Genomic DNA, 17,660 nt, shown 5'->3' on the forward strand with positions numbered 1-17,660 from the left:
TTGCATTAACATATGAAAGGGGCTACTACATATTGTTGAATAATTAAGTGTGGGTCCCATTCTTATTAGCATTATGCTTCTTTACTGTTAAAATTGCTGGAGTGGCATATGGTGATTTGAAAATGCTTACTTTAAAAAAAAAGCTGTTGTTAAGCTAATTCAATACTGAAAATTATTTGGATCTCTTCTAATCAATTTCCTTTGCACACAGTCATTCATTTTCTCTCTTTCAGCAAATTAATGGTTTTGGAGTTTCAGGACTTAATCTTCTCTTAGCCTTCTTTCTCTCCCCTCTTCTTTTTTTTTTTTTTTTTTTTTTTTTTTAATTAACATCTTTATTGGGGTATAATTACTTTACAATGGTGTGTTAGTTTCTGCTTTATAACAAAGTGAATCAGTTATACATATACATATGTTCCCATATCTCTTCCCTCTTGCGTCTCCCTCCCTCCCACCCTCCCTATCCCACCCCTCCAGGCTGTCACAGAGCACCGAGCCAATATCCCCGTGCCATGCGGCTGCTTCCCTCTAGCTATCTACCTTACTATGTTTGTTAGTGTGTATATGTCCATGACTCTCTCTCGCCCCGTCACAGCTCACTCTCCGCTCTTCTTACATTGTCTGGATGAACACAGCTTTGATCATCATTCAACTTTGTACCACAAAGAAAAATAAAAATTTGTTAAAATGTTTTTCCCTGTTAACACTAAGATTATAGCTTTTCCCCTTCTCACTAAGATAGGAATCCTAAGTTTGCTTTGAGGCTGATCTGTGTTCCTTCTCAGCTTTCCTGGTTGTGGTCCATCAGGCACCACTCCCCAACTCTGATCTCCTTGGGCTCCTCTCAACTTTCCTGCTGCCCCGCACCTCTCCTTTGGTTACAAGGTCTTTCCCACTCAGTTCTCTGAGAAGTTTCTAGTCTCTTTCTTCTACTAGGGTATGGTAACATAAGCTCTTCCTAAGATTTCCTCTGGTTTGGGCTAGTCACCTCCTTTTTGCCTCCATAGGCTTCATATAAAGGGTGAAGATCACTTTAGATCCAACCACTCACTACTTGTAAAAGTACCAGAAGGTTGGGACTTCCCTGGTGGTGCAGTAGTTAAGAATCGCCTGCCAATGCAGGGGACACAAGTTCGAGCCCTGGTCCGGGGATATCCCATATGCCGTGGAGCAACTAAGCCTGTGCACCACAACTACTGAGCCTGCGCTCTAGAGCCCGTGAACCACAGAGCCTGCACACCACAACTACTGAGGCCCGTGCACCTAGAGCCCATGCTCCACAACAAGAGAAGCCACCGCAATGAGAAGCCCGTGCACCACAACGAAGAGTAGCCCCCGCTCACGGCAACTAGAGAAAGCCCGTGCGCAGCAACGAAGACCCAACGCAGCCAAAAATAAATAAAATTAAAAAAAGAAAGTACTAGAGGGTTAAGTGTGATAACTTGAGCAGATGGTGTAACTGCAAAGTATGTTTCTTTCTGGGTAATAGCACACAGGCCAGTGCCTATATTCTCGATCTCTCTCTCCCTACTTCCCTTGTATCAGCTTGCCTCTGAATTATGTTTACTTTTTAAAAGGCAACAAAATGCCTGTGAAAGATCAATAAAATGAGAGGATAGATAAGTGAGCTGAATTGTGACAGATTCTAGCAGCGTTTCTATCAAGCAAGAAAACAAATCAAACTGCAACGACCAGTTCTCTGCAAGAATGTTCAGACTTCCAAGTGGATCTTTGAACAGTAAAGCATACAAATCAGGCCAAGATTTTAACATTCCACCCTGCTACCTCTCTTCTCTTGTAGACATATACTTGTCACAAACTGAATAGAAATATCCCTATTCCTATTCCAGGAAACCTGGCTTAATAGTCCCTATGAAAATCAATAGGTTCCAACTGACAGAATGCTTGAAGAAGTTTCACTTCACTTGACACAGCTTGTTATCAGCAAGCTGCTTTCCTTAATGTGTTCTGAGACCTCAGTTGGGCCCAAAAAGTCCATTTGAGCTAGTGATTTATTATTCTCCTCTCCATCACTGACCAAGGGAGACCCTGACTCCACTTCTAGAGCATACCCATTAGTTGTTAAAAGTAGTTATAGCAGTGTTTAATAGATGCATATCTTTAACCCAGATTGACCTAGCCATCTCTCTTACGTATATCACAGAAATTGAAAAATGAATGGCCTGTGATCAGTTTTCCATGTTCCCAAAGGTTAGACAGAAAGAGACAAGAGCAGGTAATCCTCAGTTTGCCAAGTGGTATAAATGTTATTCTTTCTATTTCAGAACTGAAAAACCTGAAAACTCCTCTAATGGAGACATCCTGGAGATTCAACTACCAAGAATTTGAGGGAGGCCTGTGTACCTTCTGTAATTTAATCTAGAGCAACTTTTCAAAGTCTCCAGCAGCATCATAGTTACATACTCAAAGAGCTAATTCATAAGAACATAAGGAAAAATGAATACAAATTAAAAACTAACTCATAGAATGATCAGCAAGTCACAACGTGTGGCTCTTCAACTAACTGAGAGGAGGATAAAAGGCCTCTTTTATCCTTTAGTACTTAATGGAAATTTTATAAAAGTTAGGAACATTTACTAGGTGAATGCTAATTAAATTATTCAAGAAAAGCCTTTCCAGAAATCTATAGATCACTTTACATTACAATAACTAAAATATGACAAAATTTAGACCTAAAACAGCTTCTAAACTATGGATCAAGTCACAGTGCTCCAATGTCAAGAATCAGAATAGAGCAGTAGGGTTGAAAGTGTTCCAAATCTAGGAATCACGGGCATCCAAGATTTGTCTAAGTATGAGGTCATATGACCAGAAATGATATAATTAGTTTGTTCATACAGCAGTATACAATATGTCTGGTGCTGCTTACTGCTTAGTTTTCAATCAAGCTAATGAAAATATGAGAATTACACAGAATGAGCTGATAATATTATAATATAAAATATCTGTGTGGACCCATTACAATTAATAATAAGAACAATGTTCACCATTTATTACATGCTCCCTAGGTGCTGAGAAATATTTTACATAAGTTATCTCATTTTAATTGTTACTAAAATGCCACGGGCTAGATGTTCTTAAACTCATTTCACAGATGAAGAAACTAAGATTGAGAGATTTACATAACTGTTGTAGGGTCACACAGGTAGTAAGTGGCAGAAGTGGTCCTGAACTCAAGTTGTCTGGCTCCACAGCCCATGATCTTACCCCACAACCACATAGCCATTCTTAAGGAGAGTCAGAAGACCTATACATTCTGAACTTATACACTGAGATTGGCTCTCAGACTCATAAATTCTGAATTTACACACTGAGATTAATTCTTAGACTCAATACTGGGTATTTCATGCAAGGATTTTATAGCAATCTGAATGCAATCTTTTTCAAGAGTTGAGCCACATGGCTAGAAATGTCATCATGATTTTAGAATTCAAATATTTGTCTTCAAAATTCCAGGGACACTATAAATGATTGATGATCATAATTTTCTTAAATCTCAATCAGTTCCTGAAAATGAGCCATATTGATAGGCCTGAAGTGTGATTATTTAGACACACCCTAGGGGATGTACTCCTTAGGAAAAGAGATAATGCCTGTGACTCATTCCTGAAGGAGTGACTCCATTATCACCAAAATTCTTCAAAAGTTGTGATTCCATTTAACTCAGCAAAAGTCAGTCCAGACTGAAGGTTCCATCTGCATAATCTGTTCAAATTTTGACATTTTCTTGAATCTATTTTCTTGAATCAGTTTTAAGTTCAGCATATTAAAAAGTCACGTAACTAAATAACATCAATAAAAAGGTCCCATCTTGTAAATCACTTATTGTCCCACTACCCGTGTCTGTCAGAATCTTTTAACGCCCCAAAGTTGTTCATCTGAGGACGCAGCTTAGAAAATCTTTCTACTCTACTTCAATTTCTTCTAAATATTGCATAAAACGGAGATGATGAAAGGCTCATGAGTGAAGGAAAAAAGGAAGCCTTGTTTCCTTCACCCTGGATTCGTTTTACAAAGTTCACAGTAAAAGTTTCACTGATATCTGCAAGCCAATTACATACAAGGTAATGAGGTATTTATGGGCAACAAAAATGGCACTGCCTGTGAATCTGTAACTGTTTTAAAATAAAAAGTTACAAAATGGGTCACCTTTCCCAGGAGGAGAGTAGGTATGGCACTCCTAGTGACTTGATGAGTTCTTCAGTCCAAGGATCTCTAATACTATGTGGAAAAAAATTAAAAAAAATAAACACTCAAAAGAGCCCTTCAATTCATTTTCCTCTCTTGTCTACCCTCACTGCCCTCAAAGCTTTATCCTCATTAATGACGTGATGAGACAAATGGATACTGTTTCTGGAAAAGTCCAGGATTTTCAGTATAGTAAAACGTTGGTTCAATTATCATTTTCTGTTTTCTGGCACTTCAATACATCTATAATAGAGAGTCACTGGTGTTTATCAGGACATTTAGAAACTGTAAGATCTTGTAATGCTTTCTGAATGTCCAGAGAAAAGTTATGTTGAACAGGATCTCAATGTTAAAGTTTGGTTTAACTCAAATTTTCTCATATACTGAAATTCTGAAATCTAGCATGGACACTAGTATACTGTCCTAAATTTAATAACTATTGATTTTTGCCATATTTTTTTTTCTCTCTCTCTCCCTATATGTGCACACACATACACACACTCACACTTTTCTTTCATTGTGAACTATCTGAACGTAAGTTGCAGACATTAATGATGTTGGTCGATATGTATTTTAATGTATTCTAATTCTAGAAATTGTAGTTGTCTATAGATAAAGAACATGGTATTATATCCACATATAAAATATATGGTAATTTAAAATATTTTTATTATAATTACATGTTAAGTTCCCACAAGGATATTTTATTAGCCAAAATACCCAACTGTCTGAACATAACAAGCTACTTTATGTTTATTATCAGTATTAATTCTGTCCTGTACTTGACAACCAATGGAATGTGGATTTCTCCATAAGAGTAGATGCTTTAGTCTATCTTCCTATGGATAAATTAGAGTATTTGTCTATCACTCAGACATATGAGTGCTTAATGGATTGTTAATGATAATCAGGGTGTTTTATAGGGGGAATAAGTCCCTTACTGCCAATGTAAACTAAATCCTTCCTAAAATATTAAGCTATGAGAAAGGAACATAATATTGCCACAAAATAAATTTTGGGTAAACTGTCCTGAAACAGCTTTTAAACAGATCCTGGGGAAGAGGATTATTGTTATCAAATAATTAACTTGTGGAAGAGATAGGGAAATTTTCTTGGACTTAAAAACATTTATATATGAATCTAATCACCTATAAAATGGATAGGTTTTCTTATGTTTATTAGTTTCTTGAATGTGATAAAAGTTTTATTCAACTTCAGATAGATTATTGAGTGGAATATTTTGAAATTCACCTTAGAGGTCCTCTTTTATTGATAGGATTTTGGATGGAATTGTGTCCCCCCCTCCAAAATATGTTGAAGTACTAACCCCCTAGTCCTTAAAAATGTGACTTTATCTGGGAATTAGTTGTTGTAAATATAGGTAGTTAATTTAAGATGAGGTCATACTGGAGTAGGGTGGGTCCCTAATCCAATAGAACTGGTGTCCTTATATGAAGAGGGAAATGTGAACACAGACATGCAGAGAGGGAATATGATATGAAGACATGCAGGGAGAAGACTGCCATGTGACAATGAAGATAGAGATTAGAGTGATGCAATGACAAGTCAAGGAACATCAAGCATTGCTGATGGCCACCAGAAGCTAGGAGAGAGGCATGGAACAAATTCTCCATCAGTGCCCTCAGAAGGAATCAACCTTGCCGTCCCATCCCCTTGATTTCAGACTTCTAGACTTCAAAATTGTAAAAGAATAAATTTTAATTGTTCTAAGCCATCCAGTTTATGGTAGTTTATTACATCAGCCCTATGAAATTCTTACAGATAGTTGATAGATGATAGACAGACAAACAGATATAGACAGATAATCTTTCAAACCTCTTAAGTTTGGGTCTAATCATAAAATGAGGACCCAAGGAATTATCCCATGAAGTGGTATAGTAGCCCCAAAGTTGTTAGTTGAACCACATAAAATTGCCATTTTTTATAGGTCAAGAATAGTTTAATAGATGAAGTTTTATGTGGCTCAATCTAATAAATAGATTACACAGATCATTCAAGTTTTCTGAAGCTCACTTTCCCCGTCAAGAGCAGATCTTTAACTGAATTTGCTAGAAGAATACTTTGTTTCCCCTACATCACTTTTCCTCCATAAATAGATTCTTAGTCTTAAAATAAGATCATAGGCTTCATTCATTTCATTTGGATAAGGAAGTTCTGTCTTCATGACCTATATAGAATTAAACACTGGAGGCAATTTCTCTTTGAGGTTTTGCCTGCTATTCCTCTTGTTTATACATCTCTGGGCATGGTTGATTCTAGGAGACAATGCTGGGAATTCCATCTATGTTAAAAACTGAGGTTTCTCCAGGGGATTTCTCTCATTCCATTTGGTACAACAGTAACTGTGTTTGACAACATCTGCCTTACTGCATCGTTCTGCAGTTCCATCTGACACTTGGTTCCCGTCCACATTTTCTTCGTGCCTGTCTTCTGAACAAGATGTTTCCACAACAGAGGTGGAGGAGAGAAGACAAGGGAGGGCAAATCAGAGCTTTACTTTCTCAATGAATAAAAGTCATGAACCCACCAAGTGTCTTCACTTCTCTCTTATTCCAATTCATTCAAAGATTTTTGACATAAACAAATATTCTCTAAACCAGCCCCTTGTCCTTTGGGATTCTGAGCATTCACAAGTCATTTCTGAATACTCATTTTCCTAGATGTTTATATAGCTAGTGCCTTTCAAAGTTTCCTCAACTATGAAAATAAAATAACCACACACAAATTTTACTGACAATTTTTTAACCAGCAAGAAATGATACAACCAAGTCCAAAAACATCTCTTGTGTCACTACTGCTAAAGCATGCCAATATAGTTTCATGAAAAGCAGATGTTTAACAGGAAATTCTATTTCATGAAATTTTAATAATCCTTAGTTCAAATACATTTTATGACTATAAGAAATTGATTTAAGAGAAAACTCCAAAGCTTATCAATCAAAAGCTGCCTCTACATCCTGGAATCATTGGCTACACCAAATAGGAAATCCAGAATAAAGACCTTATTAGGAGCAATTGCCATTTAAACTATTACCTTCTTCAGTTATACTGTTCTTGGTGCTTGAGTGGCCTTAAATTCTAACAGATTGTTTGAAAATGTCATTCTACTTCTACTTGACTGAAAACATTGTGCCATTATTCTCTTCTTCATTATATGAGAGTCTAAAATTTCCGTGTGCCAGACAATACATAAACAGTTGGTGATATTAAGCTGACTTTAGAAAAAAAAAATCCCTTGGCCTCAAAGAGGTATTATTTGACTTCAAAAGTTACAGTATGTCTCTCCTCAGCATATGTTACATCTGGGTTTTCAGAAATATATATATTTCACATATTTGTTCACATAAAATTTGAGAAAGGAAGAATTTGCTATAAAAGAATACGTTGTCTTTTTGTGGTTTTATAAGGGGAAATTACCTAAGGACAGAAAGTATAAGTAGGGCATTACAATGACAAATATTCTCTGGGGCACAGGGAGTATAAAAATGCCAGTATTACATGCTGACATTTGTATTTTGAACTCTCACCTTAGCATTTCTTACTTATTGGAGATGAGCCTAAGTAACTTTTGCCCCCTCAGCTCACCTACAAGCTTAGGGCAAGAAAAAAAAAATCCGAAAACAAAATCCTTCCTTCTTGTTCAAATATGAACTTCTTCGATGAGCAGGTTCAGTCCCAGATACATTAGCATTTGCCTGGTTGTACTTTACTGAAGTAAACCCACCATTTGAAAATCAAGTAAGAAGCTGATGACTTCTTTAACAAATGCATCTATTTGTGTTTCATTTAGGTATTTTTAAATAACAACCTTTTCTAGTATATTAAATTGTGATTGGAGATTATATAAATGTACACATATATCTGAAAACATGACAGGTATACAAAGCAAAGTTTACCTGGAAACTCTAAATGTCTTTCCATTCCATACTTCTCCTCCCCACAACTGTATCTAATTTGAGATCCAGTTGCTTTCAAAGAATCACAATTTCCATCAAAAAACAACCCATTTGGCTGCACTCTCATAATCATGATTCAAATGAGTTAGCTGCACATAGCAGCTCTCTGGCCCTTTTGTCCTTCGAATCAGGGCTCCTGCCTTCTCCAGGTCACAGATTCCTTAGAGATGCTATTATATAATGAAATAAACTTACTGTTTTCTTTAACACTTTGAGAGCATAAGGCTTCTGGGTCCCCTTCTGTTTGCATCTGTATACAATGGATGTAGCACCCCTTGAGGGGGAAAAAGACAAAAAGAAAATGTTATGCTTTGGACAAGAAATTAAGGGGAAAGCTTGAAAATAAGTATGTCTTACGTTTACCCTCATAACTGACAAGTGTTTATAAGTTCTATTATAGGGCTGGCCCAACTGTTGAGAGGATTTTTTTCTCATAACTAAAGATAGTGTGCTCAGATTTTCCTGTCTGCTCTTTTTCTCCTAGCTCAACGCTATACAAGTAACCTGCCTAAGGCTGTTGCCTTCAGTCATCTCTGGAGAAGAGTAAGCCTTATGGCTTCAGCGAGAGGGTTTAATTTCAGCACTAGGCTGTAAGGGTCAGGAAAGTCTCCACTACTTGGCAAGGGTGCTGGGAACCCTTGAGAATTTACACCACTTCATTTGGTTCCCTGGCATTCTCTCAGAGCCAATATTATTCCAATAGAGATACCGGTTCCTTCATCTTGGTGAATACTGCTACCACTTACTCACACGTGCCTAACAAAAATGATTACGTGAAATGTCCAGGAGAAAATCCTATTAAAATGGTCAAAGATATACAGAGAAAAAGTAAATTTATCACTCTATAAAAAACTTGGAGAAGTAGAGAAAGTTTTTTACCTGTAATGCAGAATGGTAAGAAGAAACTCAATAACTATCTTTATGTATGTGATACATGTGTGAAGTTACTAAAAAGAGAACATTAAAAAGCAGGACATTGTGGTCCTGATGCTTCCTCTCCAGTCATGAGAGCAAGAGAACAAGACAGAGATAAAAAGAGACGGAGCAGGCTTAAGTACAACTTTAGAGAACTTCAGATAAGTCTTAAAATAAGATCAGTTGAAGTAAATCTGTCATACTTTAAAGATTAGGCCAAAGGACCTCTCATGATACATTCAGTCCAGTGGTTATGAAATTCTAAGAAAGAACAAAAGAAATATACAAATCAAGCATATTCCAAGCTACCCACGCACATCAAATTTTTAATAGACCCAGCAAGAGTCAGGAACTGGTGGTGTAAATGCTAATAGGTAAGAACAATTTCAACACATTTTTTTTAAACTGTGGTAAGATATAACATATACACAAAGAAATAAAGAGTTGCAACGGAATAAATGGAGGTAAATATAAAATTCTATTTTCTTTATTTTTAATTGCTCTAAATTATATCTATATAAAGCAGAAATATTAATTCACTGTTTATGGCATATGTAAAAGTAAAATGTATGACAAAAATAGCACAAAGAGTGGGAGAATTTGAGATAATACTGTTAAGTCCTTATATTACATGTTAAGTAGTATGATATTATTTAAAAGTAGACTCTGATTAATTAAAGATGTATATTGTGTAACCTAGGGCAATGAATAAAATAATTTTTAAAAGAAAAAAGTCAATAATGAAGCTAAAATGGAATAATCAGAAATGAAATGCTGGGGAACAAAACAAAATAAGAGATTAAAAAATAAAACAACTAACAATATGGTGTATTTTAATCCAATCATATAAAAATTACATTAAATGTAAATTTCATAAGCATATCAATTCAAAATAAAGATCATCAGTCACATGCTACAACAGACTCCACTTAATCTTCAGTCTCAATCTGTAGCAATGACCTAAACAAATAATTCCATGTTGTTTTAAGAAAATTTTGTTTATGCTGAAAATCTACCACACTAGTATACCCTCCAAATTTTTTGTCATATGTAAACTCGTTCAGCCAATGACTTATTTCTAATAAATGACTCATTACTTCAGGTTCAAAAAAATAAAGTAAAGATCATCAGATTAGATTGAAAAAATCAAGACCAAACTATACACCATATACAATTAACCAATTTTAAATATAAAGGGTAAATAGGTTAAAAATAAAATGATAGACGAGAGATACTATGAAAACACTAGACAAAAGAAAGCAGGAGTAGCTATATTAATATCATGTCAACCAGACTTCAAAATAAGGATAAAGATGAACACGACTTAATTATTACGAGGTCTATTCCACAAAATGACATAACAAATGTAAATGTGTATGCACCTAACAACAGTGTTTCAAAATACATGAAGCAAAAACTGATAAAACTGAACAGAGAAACAGACAAATCCACAAGTACAGCTGGAGACATCAACACAGCCTCTTAGCAGTTAATAGAGAAAGCAGAAAAATTACCACTGAGGATATGGAGGACATGAACAACATTATCAACTAAACTAAGTTAAATGACATTTAGAAAACACTACACAAAAACAGCAGAATACACTTTCTCTTTGAAGTTAAAAGATTCATAAACTTGATTTCCTGACTTAGTATAATGCTACAGTAATCAAGAGAGTGGTATTGAAGGAAGAATAAACATGTAGACAAATGGAATGGAAAAAAGAATCCAGAAATAGTTGTACACATATATGGCTAATTGGTTTCTGACAAAGGTAAATAAATAGGCAATTTGGTGGAGAAAGGACAGTTTCACCAAGTATAAATAGTGCTGGAACAACTGGATACACATATGCAAAAAACAAAAGTAAAAACAAAAAGCCTTTATCCAAGCTCACACTCCATGAAAAAATTACTCAAAATGGATCATAAGTATAAATGTAAAACCTATAATTCTAAAACTTAAAAAAAGAAGAAAATTTTGTGACCTTTAGTTAGGCAATGATTTCTTACATACACAGCCCAAAGCACAATAATTCAAAGAACAAAAAATAAATTGGACTTCATTTAAATTAAAAATGTCTGCTTTATGAAAGACACAGACAAGGAGAAAGTTTTTATAATCACATATCTGATAAAGGACTTGTATCTAGAATTACAAACAAACTCAAAGCCCAATAATAAGAAAGTAATGCATTTTAAAGATGGGGCAAAGATTTGAATATATATTTCACCAAAGAAAATATATGGATGGTAAAAAGCACAAAGAAAGATGCCCAACATCATTAGTCATTAGGGAAATGCAAATTAAAACCACAATGAATCACTGTAGAAATCAAAGAGGAAATCAAAAAATACCTAGAAACAAATGACAATGAAAACACAATGACCCAAAACCTATGGGATGCAGCAAAAGCAGTTCTAAGAGGGAAGTTTATAGCAATACAATCCTACATCAAGAAGCAAGAAATATCTTTTTTTTTTTTGTAAAGGGTTTTTTTTTATTATGTGTAACACAAAGTTATTTAAGTCAATAAATTTTTAAGGAATTTCACACGTTCTGATTCTTTCCACTGCCAATCACCTTAGTTCCTCCAAACTCATAATCTTCAAGATAAAATAGCCCTTTCAAAAAGAAGTTATCATGTGAGTCAGCCCACAATTCTTTTAGTTAGGCTTCTTTGATCTCCAATGAAATATGGACACACTTCAAAATTCCCCACCTGTAATCATTGGGATCCAATTTCCTCAAGTGATTTACTTTAGGACCATGTTTAGGGTCAGGAGATGGATCTGCCTGGTTCTGAATTTGACACCCTCTAAAAATGTATTAGGTTCAAATCATATTCACTCCTAAGCCATCACACCCTAGAACAGTACAGATCATTGGGATATGCCAATACCTAAGATAAAAAGTTTGTTAGGTTTTTCATAGTTTACTTGGCAGCTCTGTCTTGTAGCTCTTTCCCACAGATCTAACAGGTAGTTCTATGAGTAAAGGAAACCACACAGTTAATCTATGAGGCGTTTCTAACGATGTAGGTTTACAGAAAAAGCCCCATTGGGATAGACCTCAACAAGAAATATCTTAAATAAACAACTTAACCTAACACCTAAAGCAATTAGAGAAAGAAGAACAAAAAAACCCCAAAGTTAGCAGAAGGAAAGAAACCATAAAGATCAGATGAGAAATAAATGAAAGATTAATGAAGAAAACAATAGCAAAGATCAATAAAACTAAAAGCTGGTTCTTTGAGAAGATAAGCAAAATTGATAAACCATTAGCCAGACTCATCAAGAAAAAAAGGGAGAAGACTCAAATCAACAGAATTAGAAATGAAAAAGGAGAAGTAACAACTGACACTGCAGGAATACAAAGGACCATAAGAGATTACTACAAGCAACTATATGCCCATAAAATGGACAACCTGGAAGAAATGGACAAATTCTTAGAAAAGCACAACCTTCCGAGATGGAACCAGGAAGAAACATAAAATATAAACAGACCAATCAAAAGCACTGAAATTGAGAATGTGATTAAAAATCTTCCAACAAACAAAAGCCCAAGACCAGATGGCTTCACAGGCGAATTCTATCAAAGAGCTACACCTATCCTTCTCAAAAATCTTCCAAAATATAGAATAGGGAGGAACACTCCCAAACTCATTCTACAATGCCACCATCACCCTGATACCAAAACCAGACTAAGATGTCACAAAGAAAGAAAACTACAGGCCAATATCACTGATGAACATAAATGCAAAAATTCTCAACAAAATACTAGCAAACAGAATCCAACAGCACATTAACGGTTCATACGCCATGATCAAGTGGGGTTTATCCCAGGAATGCAAGGATTCTTCAATATACGCAAATCAATCAATGTGATACACCATATTAACAAACTGATGGATAAAAACCATATGATAATCTCAATAGATGCAGAAAAAGCTTTCGACAAAAGTCAACACCCATTTATAATAAAAACCCTCCAGAAAGTAGGCATTCAGGGAACTTACCTCAACATAATAAAGGCCATATATGACAAAGCAAAGCCAACATCATTCTCAATGGTGAAAAACTGAAACCATTTCCACTAAGTTCAGGAAAAAGACAAGGTTGCTCACTCTCACCACTATTATTCAACATAGTTTGGGAAGTTTTAGCCACAGCAATCAGAGAAGAAAAAGAAATAAAAGGAATCCAAATCAGAAAAGATGAAGTAAAACTGTCACTGTTTGCAGATGACATGATATTCTACGTAAAGAATCCTAAAGATGCAACCAGAAAACTACTCTAGCTAATCAATGAATCCGGCAAAGTAGCAGGATACAAAATTAATGTACAGAAATCTCTTGCATTCCTAAACACTAAGGATGAAAAATCTGAAAGTGAAATTAAGAAAACACTCCCATTTACCATTGCAACAAAAAGAATAAAATACCTAGGAATAAACCTACCTAAGGAGACAAAAGACCTGTATGCAGAAAACTATAAGACACTGATGAAAGGAATTAAAGATGACATAAATAGATAGAGAGATATACCATGTTCGTGAATTGGAAGAATCAAAAATGTGATAATGACTATACTACCCAAAGCAATCTACAGATTCAATACAATCCCTATCAAACTACCTATGGCATTTTTCACAGAACTAGAACAAAAAATTTCACAATTTGTATGGAAACACAAAAGACCCCGAACAGCCAAAGCAAGCTTGAGAAAGAAAAATGCAGCTAGAGGAATCAGGCTCCCTGACTTCAGATTATACTACAAAGCTACAGTAATGAAGATAGTATGGTACTGGCAGAAAAACAGAAAGATAGATCAATGGAACAGGATAGAAAGCTCAGAGATAAACCCACGCACATATGGTCACCTTATCTTTGATAAAGGAGGCAAGAATATACAATGGAGAAAAGACAGCCTCTTCAATAAGTGGTACTGGGAAAACTGGACAGCTACATGTAAAAGAATGAAATTAGAACACTCCCTAACACCATACACAAAAATAAGCTCAAAATGGATTAAAGACCTAAATGTAAGGCCAGACACTATAAAACTCGTAGAGGAAAACATAGGCAGAACACTCTATGACATAAATCACAGCAAGATCCTTTTTGACCCACCTCCTAGAGAAATGGAAATAAAAAGAAAAATAAATGAATGAGACCTAATGAAACTTCAAAGCTTTTGCACAGCAAAGGAAACCATAAACGAGATGAAAAGACAACCCTCAGAATGGGAGAAAATATTAGCAAATGAAGCAACTGACAAAGGATTAATCTCCAAAATTTACAAGCAGCTCATGCAGTTAAATATCAAAAAAACAAACAACCCAATCCAAAAATGGGCAGAAAACCTAAACAGACATTTCTCCAAAGAAGATATACAGATAGCCCACAAACACATGAAAGAATGCTCAACATCTAACTAATCATTAGAGAAATGCAAATCAAAAGTACAATGAGGTGTCACCTCACACCAGTCAGAATGGCCATCATCAAAAAATCTACAAACAATAAATGCTGGAGAGGGTGTGGAGAAAAGGGAACCCTCTTGCACTGTTGGTGGGAATATAAATTGACACAGCCACTATGGAGAACAGTATGGAGGTTCCTTAAAATACTAAAAATAGAACTACCATATGACCCAGCTATCCTACTACTGGGCATATACCCTGAGAAATCCGTAATTCAAAAAGAGTCATGTAGGGCTTCCATGGTGGCGCAGTGGTTGAGAGTCTGCCTGCCGATGCAGGGGACGCGGGTTCGTTCCCCAGTCTGGGAGGATCCCATGTGCCACGGAGCGGCTGGGCCTGTGAGCCATGGCCGCTGGGCCTGTGCGTCCGGAGCCTGTGCTCCGCAACGGGAGAGGCCACGGCAGTGAGATGCCCGCGTAACGCAAAAAAAAAAAAAAAAAAAAAAAAGTCATGTACAACAATGTTCATTGCAGCTCTATAAACAATAGCCAGGACATGGAAGCAACCTAAGTGTCCATCGACACATGAATGGATAAAGAAGATGTGGCACATATTTACAATAGAATATTACTGAGCCATAAAAAGAAATGAAATTGAGTAATTTGTAGTGAGGTGGATGGACCTAGAGTTTGTCACACAGAGTGAAGTAAGTCAGAAAGAGAAGAACAAATACTGTATGCGAACATATATGGAATCTAAAAAAAAAAAAAAAGGTTATGAAGAACCTAGAGGCAGGACAGGAATAAAGATGCAGACATAGAGAATGGACTTGAGGACACGGGGAGGGGGAAGGGTAAGCTGGGACGAAGTGAGAGAGTGGCATGGACTTATATATACTACCTAATGTAAATAGGCAGCTAGTGGGAAGCAGCTACATAGCACAGGGAGATCAGCTTTGTGCTTTGTGACCACCTAGAGGGGTGGGATAGGGAGGGCTGCAGGGAGATGCAAGAGGGAAGAGATATGGGGATATATGTATATGTATAGCTGATTCACTTTGCTATAAAGCAGAAACTAATACACCATTGTAAAGCAATTATATTCCAATAAAGATGTTAAAAAAACCCAAAAGACAGAATAAAACCACAATGAGATACAACTATACTCTTATTGGAATGTCTAAGAAAAGAGAGAGAGAGAGAGGAAATACCATGGCTGGCAAGGATGTAGAGCAACTGAAATTTATACACTGCTGGAAGGAATGAAAAATGATACAGCCACTTTGGAAAACAGCTTTGCAGTTTCTTATAAAATTAAGAATACCATACCATTGAAAGCTATGTTCACTCACAAATTTGAACATGAAACTTTATAGCAGCTTGTCAGTAATCAGGAAACACTACAAACAACTCCCATATCCCTCAACTGAGAAATGAATAGAATACTCATAAATAAAATGGAATGAACTAGGATACACACAATAACTTGGATGATTCTCTAACATAGTATCCTAAGTGAAAGAAGCCAGGCTCAAAAGGATGTATATTGTATGACTCCACTTATATAATATTCTTGCAAAGACTGTAGGGACAGAAAATAGATCAGTGGCTAAGAAGTGGGGGACGGACTGACTACAAGTGAGTATGGGAGAATTTCCTAGCATAATGAAATTGTTCTGTATCTTGTCTGTGGTGGTTTTTACATAACTATATACATTTGTCCAAACAGGTAGAACTGTGCAATAGAATGGGTGAAATTTATAATTATATAATTTAGAGTTATACCTTAATAAAAATACAGTAAAAAGCCTTTCCAAGAAAACTGTATTGTTCAAAAGTAAGATTAAAAAAACACACTACCAAAATGTAGCCTATAACATTCAACTTACTCTATTTTCATTTAATGGCAACTGATGAAATAAAAAAAAAAAAGAAAGAAAATAAAAAAGAAAATAAATATAAAGGGATGTGATTTGCAAACATTGAAGAAAACTAAAAATTTAATTTTAATACCAATTGAAAAATTAATATTATTCAAGAATTCATGTAAAAGAAAATATATTAAATAGCATCCATTCCTTAATTTCCTTATCACAGTAAATTAACCTATCAATAATTTCAATATATAAATCATTACAACAGCTTTCAAAGAAATTTTAACAAAATACATTCTTGTCTGATCAAGCTCAAGATACAAGTATGCTAGAAATAACAAACATTTTTTAATTTTTGTGTATGAAGAATCCATTAAGAATGTCCAATTTATTTTGTTAAGTAATTGTCTTGTTAATATTAATAGAACTTTTAATTTTTTCCCAGTTATACCGAGATATAATTGACACATAGCAGTGTGTAAGTTTAAGGTGTACAGTGTAATGATTTGATATAAATAGGTATTGCAAAATTTATACCACAATATAATTAGTTAATATATCCATCACCTCACATAGTTATAATTTTAGAAATAACTTTTTAAAGGATGTAAAGATCAAATTAAAAGAACAGAGCAGCCCAAACAAACTTATATGAAAATAACACCTCAGTAATTTAATCTGTATTCTTTGCTAAAATTAAACAATTAATTTAAATCATTTAATGTCTGTAAATATAATTTTAGAAAGAAACCACAGTTTCAGTATGTTTATATAAAAATAAAAATATTTTGTATATTAACAGTAAATTTTTAATAAAGAAATTTTTGTTAAAGTGTTGTATCTACATTTCAAAATAAATTGTATAAACAGAGAATCGCCATAAAATTTCCTGAGATACAAAGGAAGCAAGAAGATTACAATAGAGGATTTTATATTCATGGACTTATTCAACTGGAAAAATATTCATTACTCATTTCTATTCATTTATAACATATTCTTTAACAAAAAGGCCAAAGAATATAGGAATTACTTTGGTTAGAATTTTTTTTTGCTATAAGTTTGGTGAGAAACTCAATACTTTTTTGGAGTCCGGGCCTAACTTCTACTTTCACATTAGTTTTCTTTAAAGAAATTTTGTAACATTATCACTATTTAGATACAGCCTTGTCTAATATGGTTGATAATTTTAAACAAAGTTAAAAGCAAGAAGTTAAAAATGTCAACTACCATGTTTCACTGCAGAGAAAGAGAAGGTAGTCAAA

General features: G+C 35.0%; 1 protein-coding gene and 1 non-coding gene across 4 annotated transcripts in view; both read right to left on the reverse strand.

Moving 5' to 3' along the window:
• The window catches only part of CAMK4 (calcium/calmodulin dependent protein kinase IV), a 219,659-nt gene that overhangs the window by 97,508 nt on the left and 104,491 nt on the right, over positions 1–17,660 (reverse strand). For all 3 annotated transcript variants that reach the window (XM_060009032.1, XM_060009031.1, XM_060009030.1), the window contains one exon: positions 8,382–8,460. In XM_060009032.1, coding sequence (XP_059865015.1) covers positions 8,382–8,460 — 79 coding nt within the window. The remainder of the gene's footprint in view (positions 1–8,381; positions 8,461–17,660) is intronic.
• On the reverse strand, positions 12,048–12,178 carry LOC132423775 (small nucleolar RNA SNORA18). Its single transcript, XR_009519082.1, has one exon. It is a non-coding gene; the product is annotated as a small nucleolar RNA SNORA18 (small nucleolar RNA).

The sequence above is a fragment of the Delphinus delphis genome, chromosome 3 (assembly GCF_949987515.2).
Source record: "Delphinus delphis chromosome 3, mDelDel1.2, whole genome shotgun sequence".
NCBI classification, from domain to species: Eukaryota; Metazoa; Chordata; class Mammalia; order Artiodactyla; family Delphinidae; genus Delphinus; species Delphinus delphis.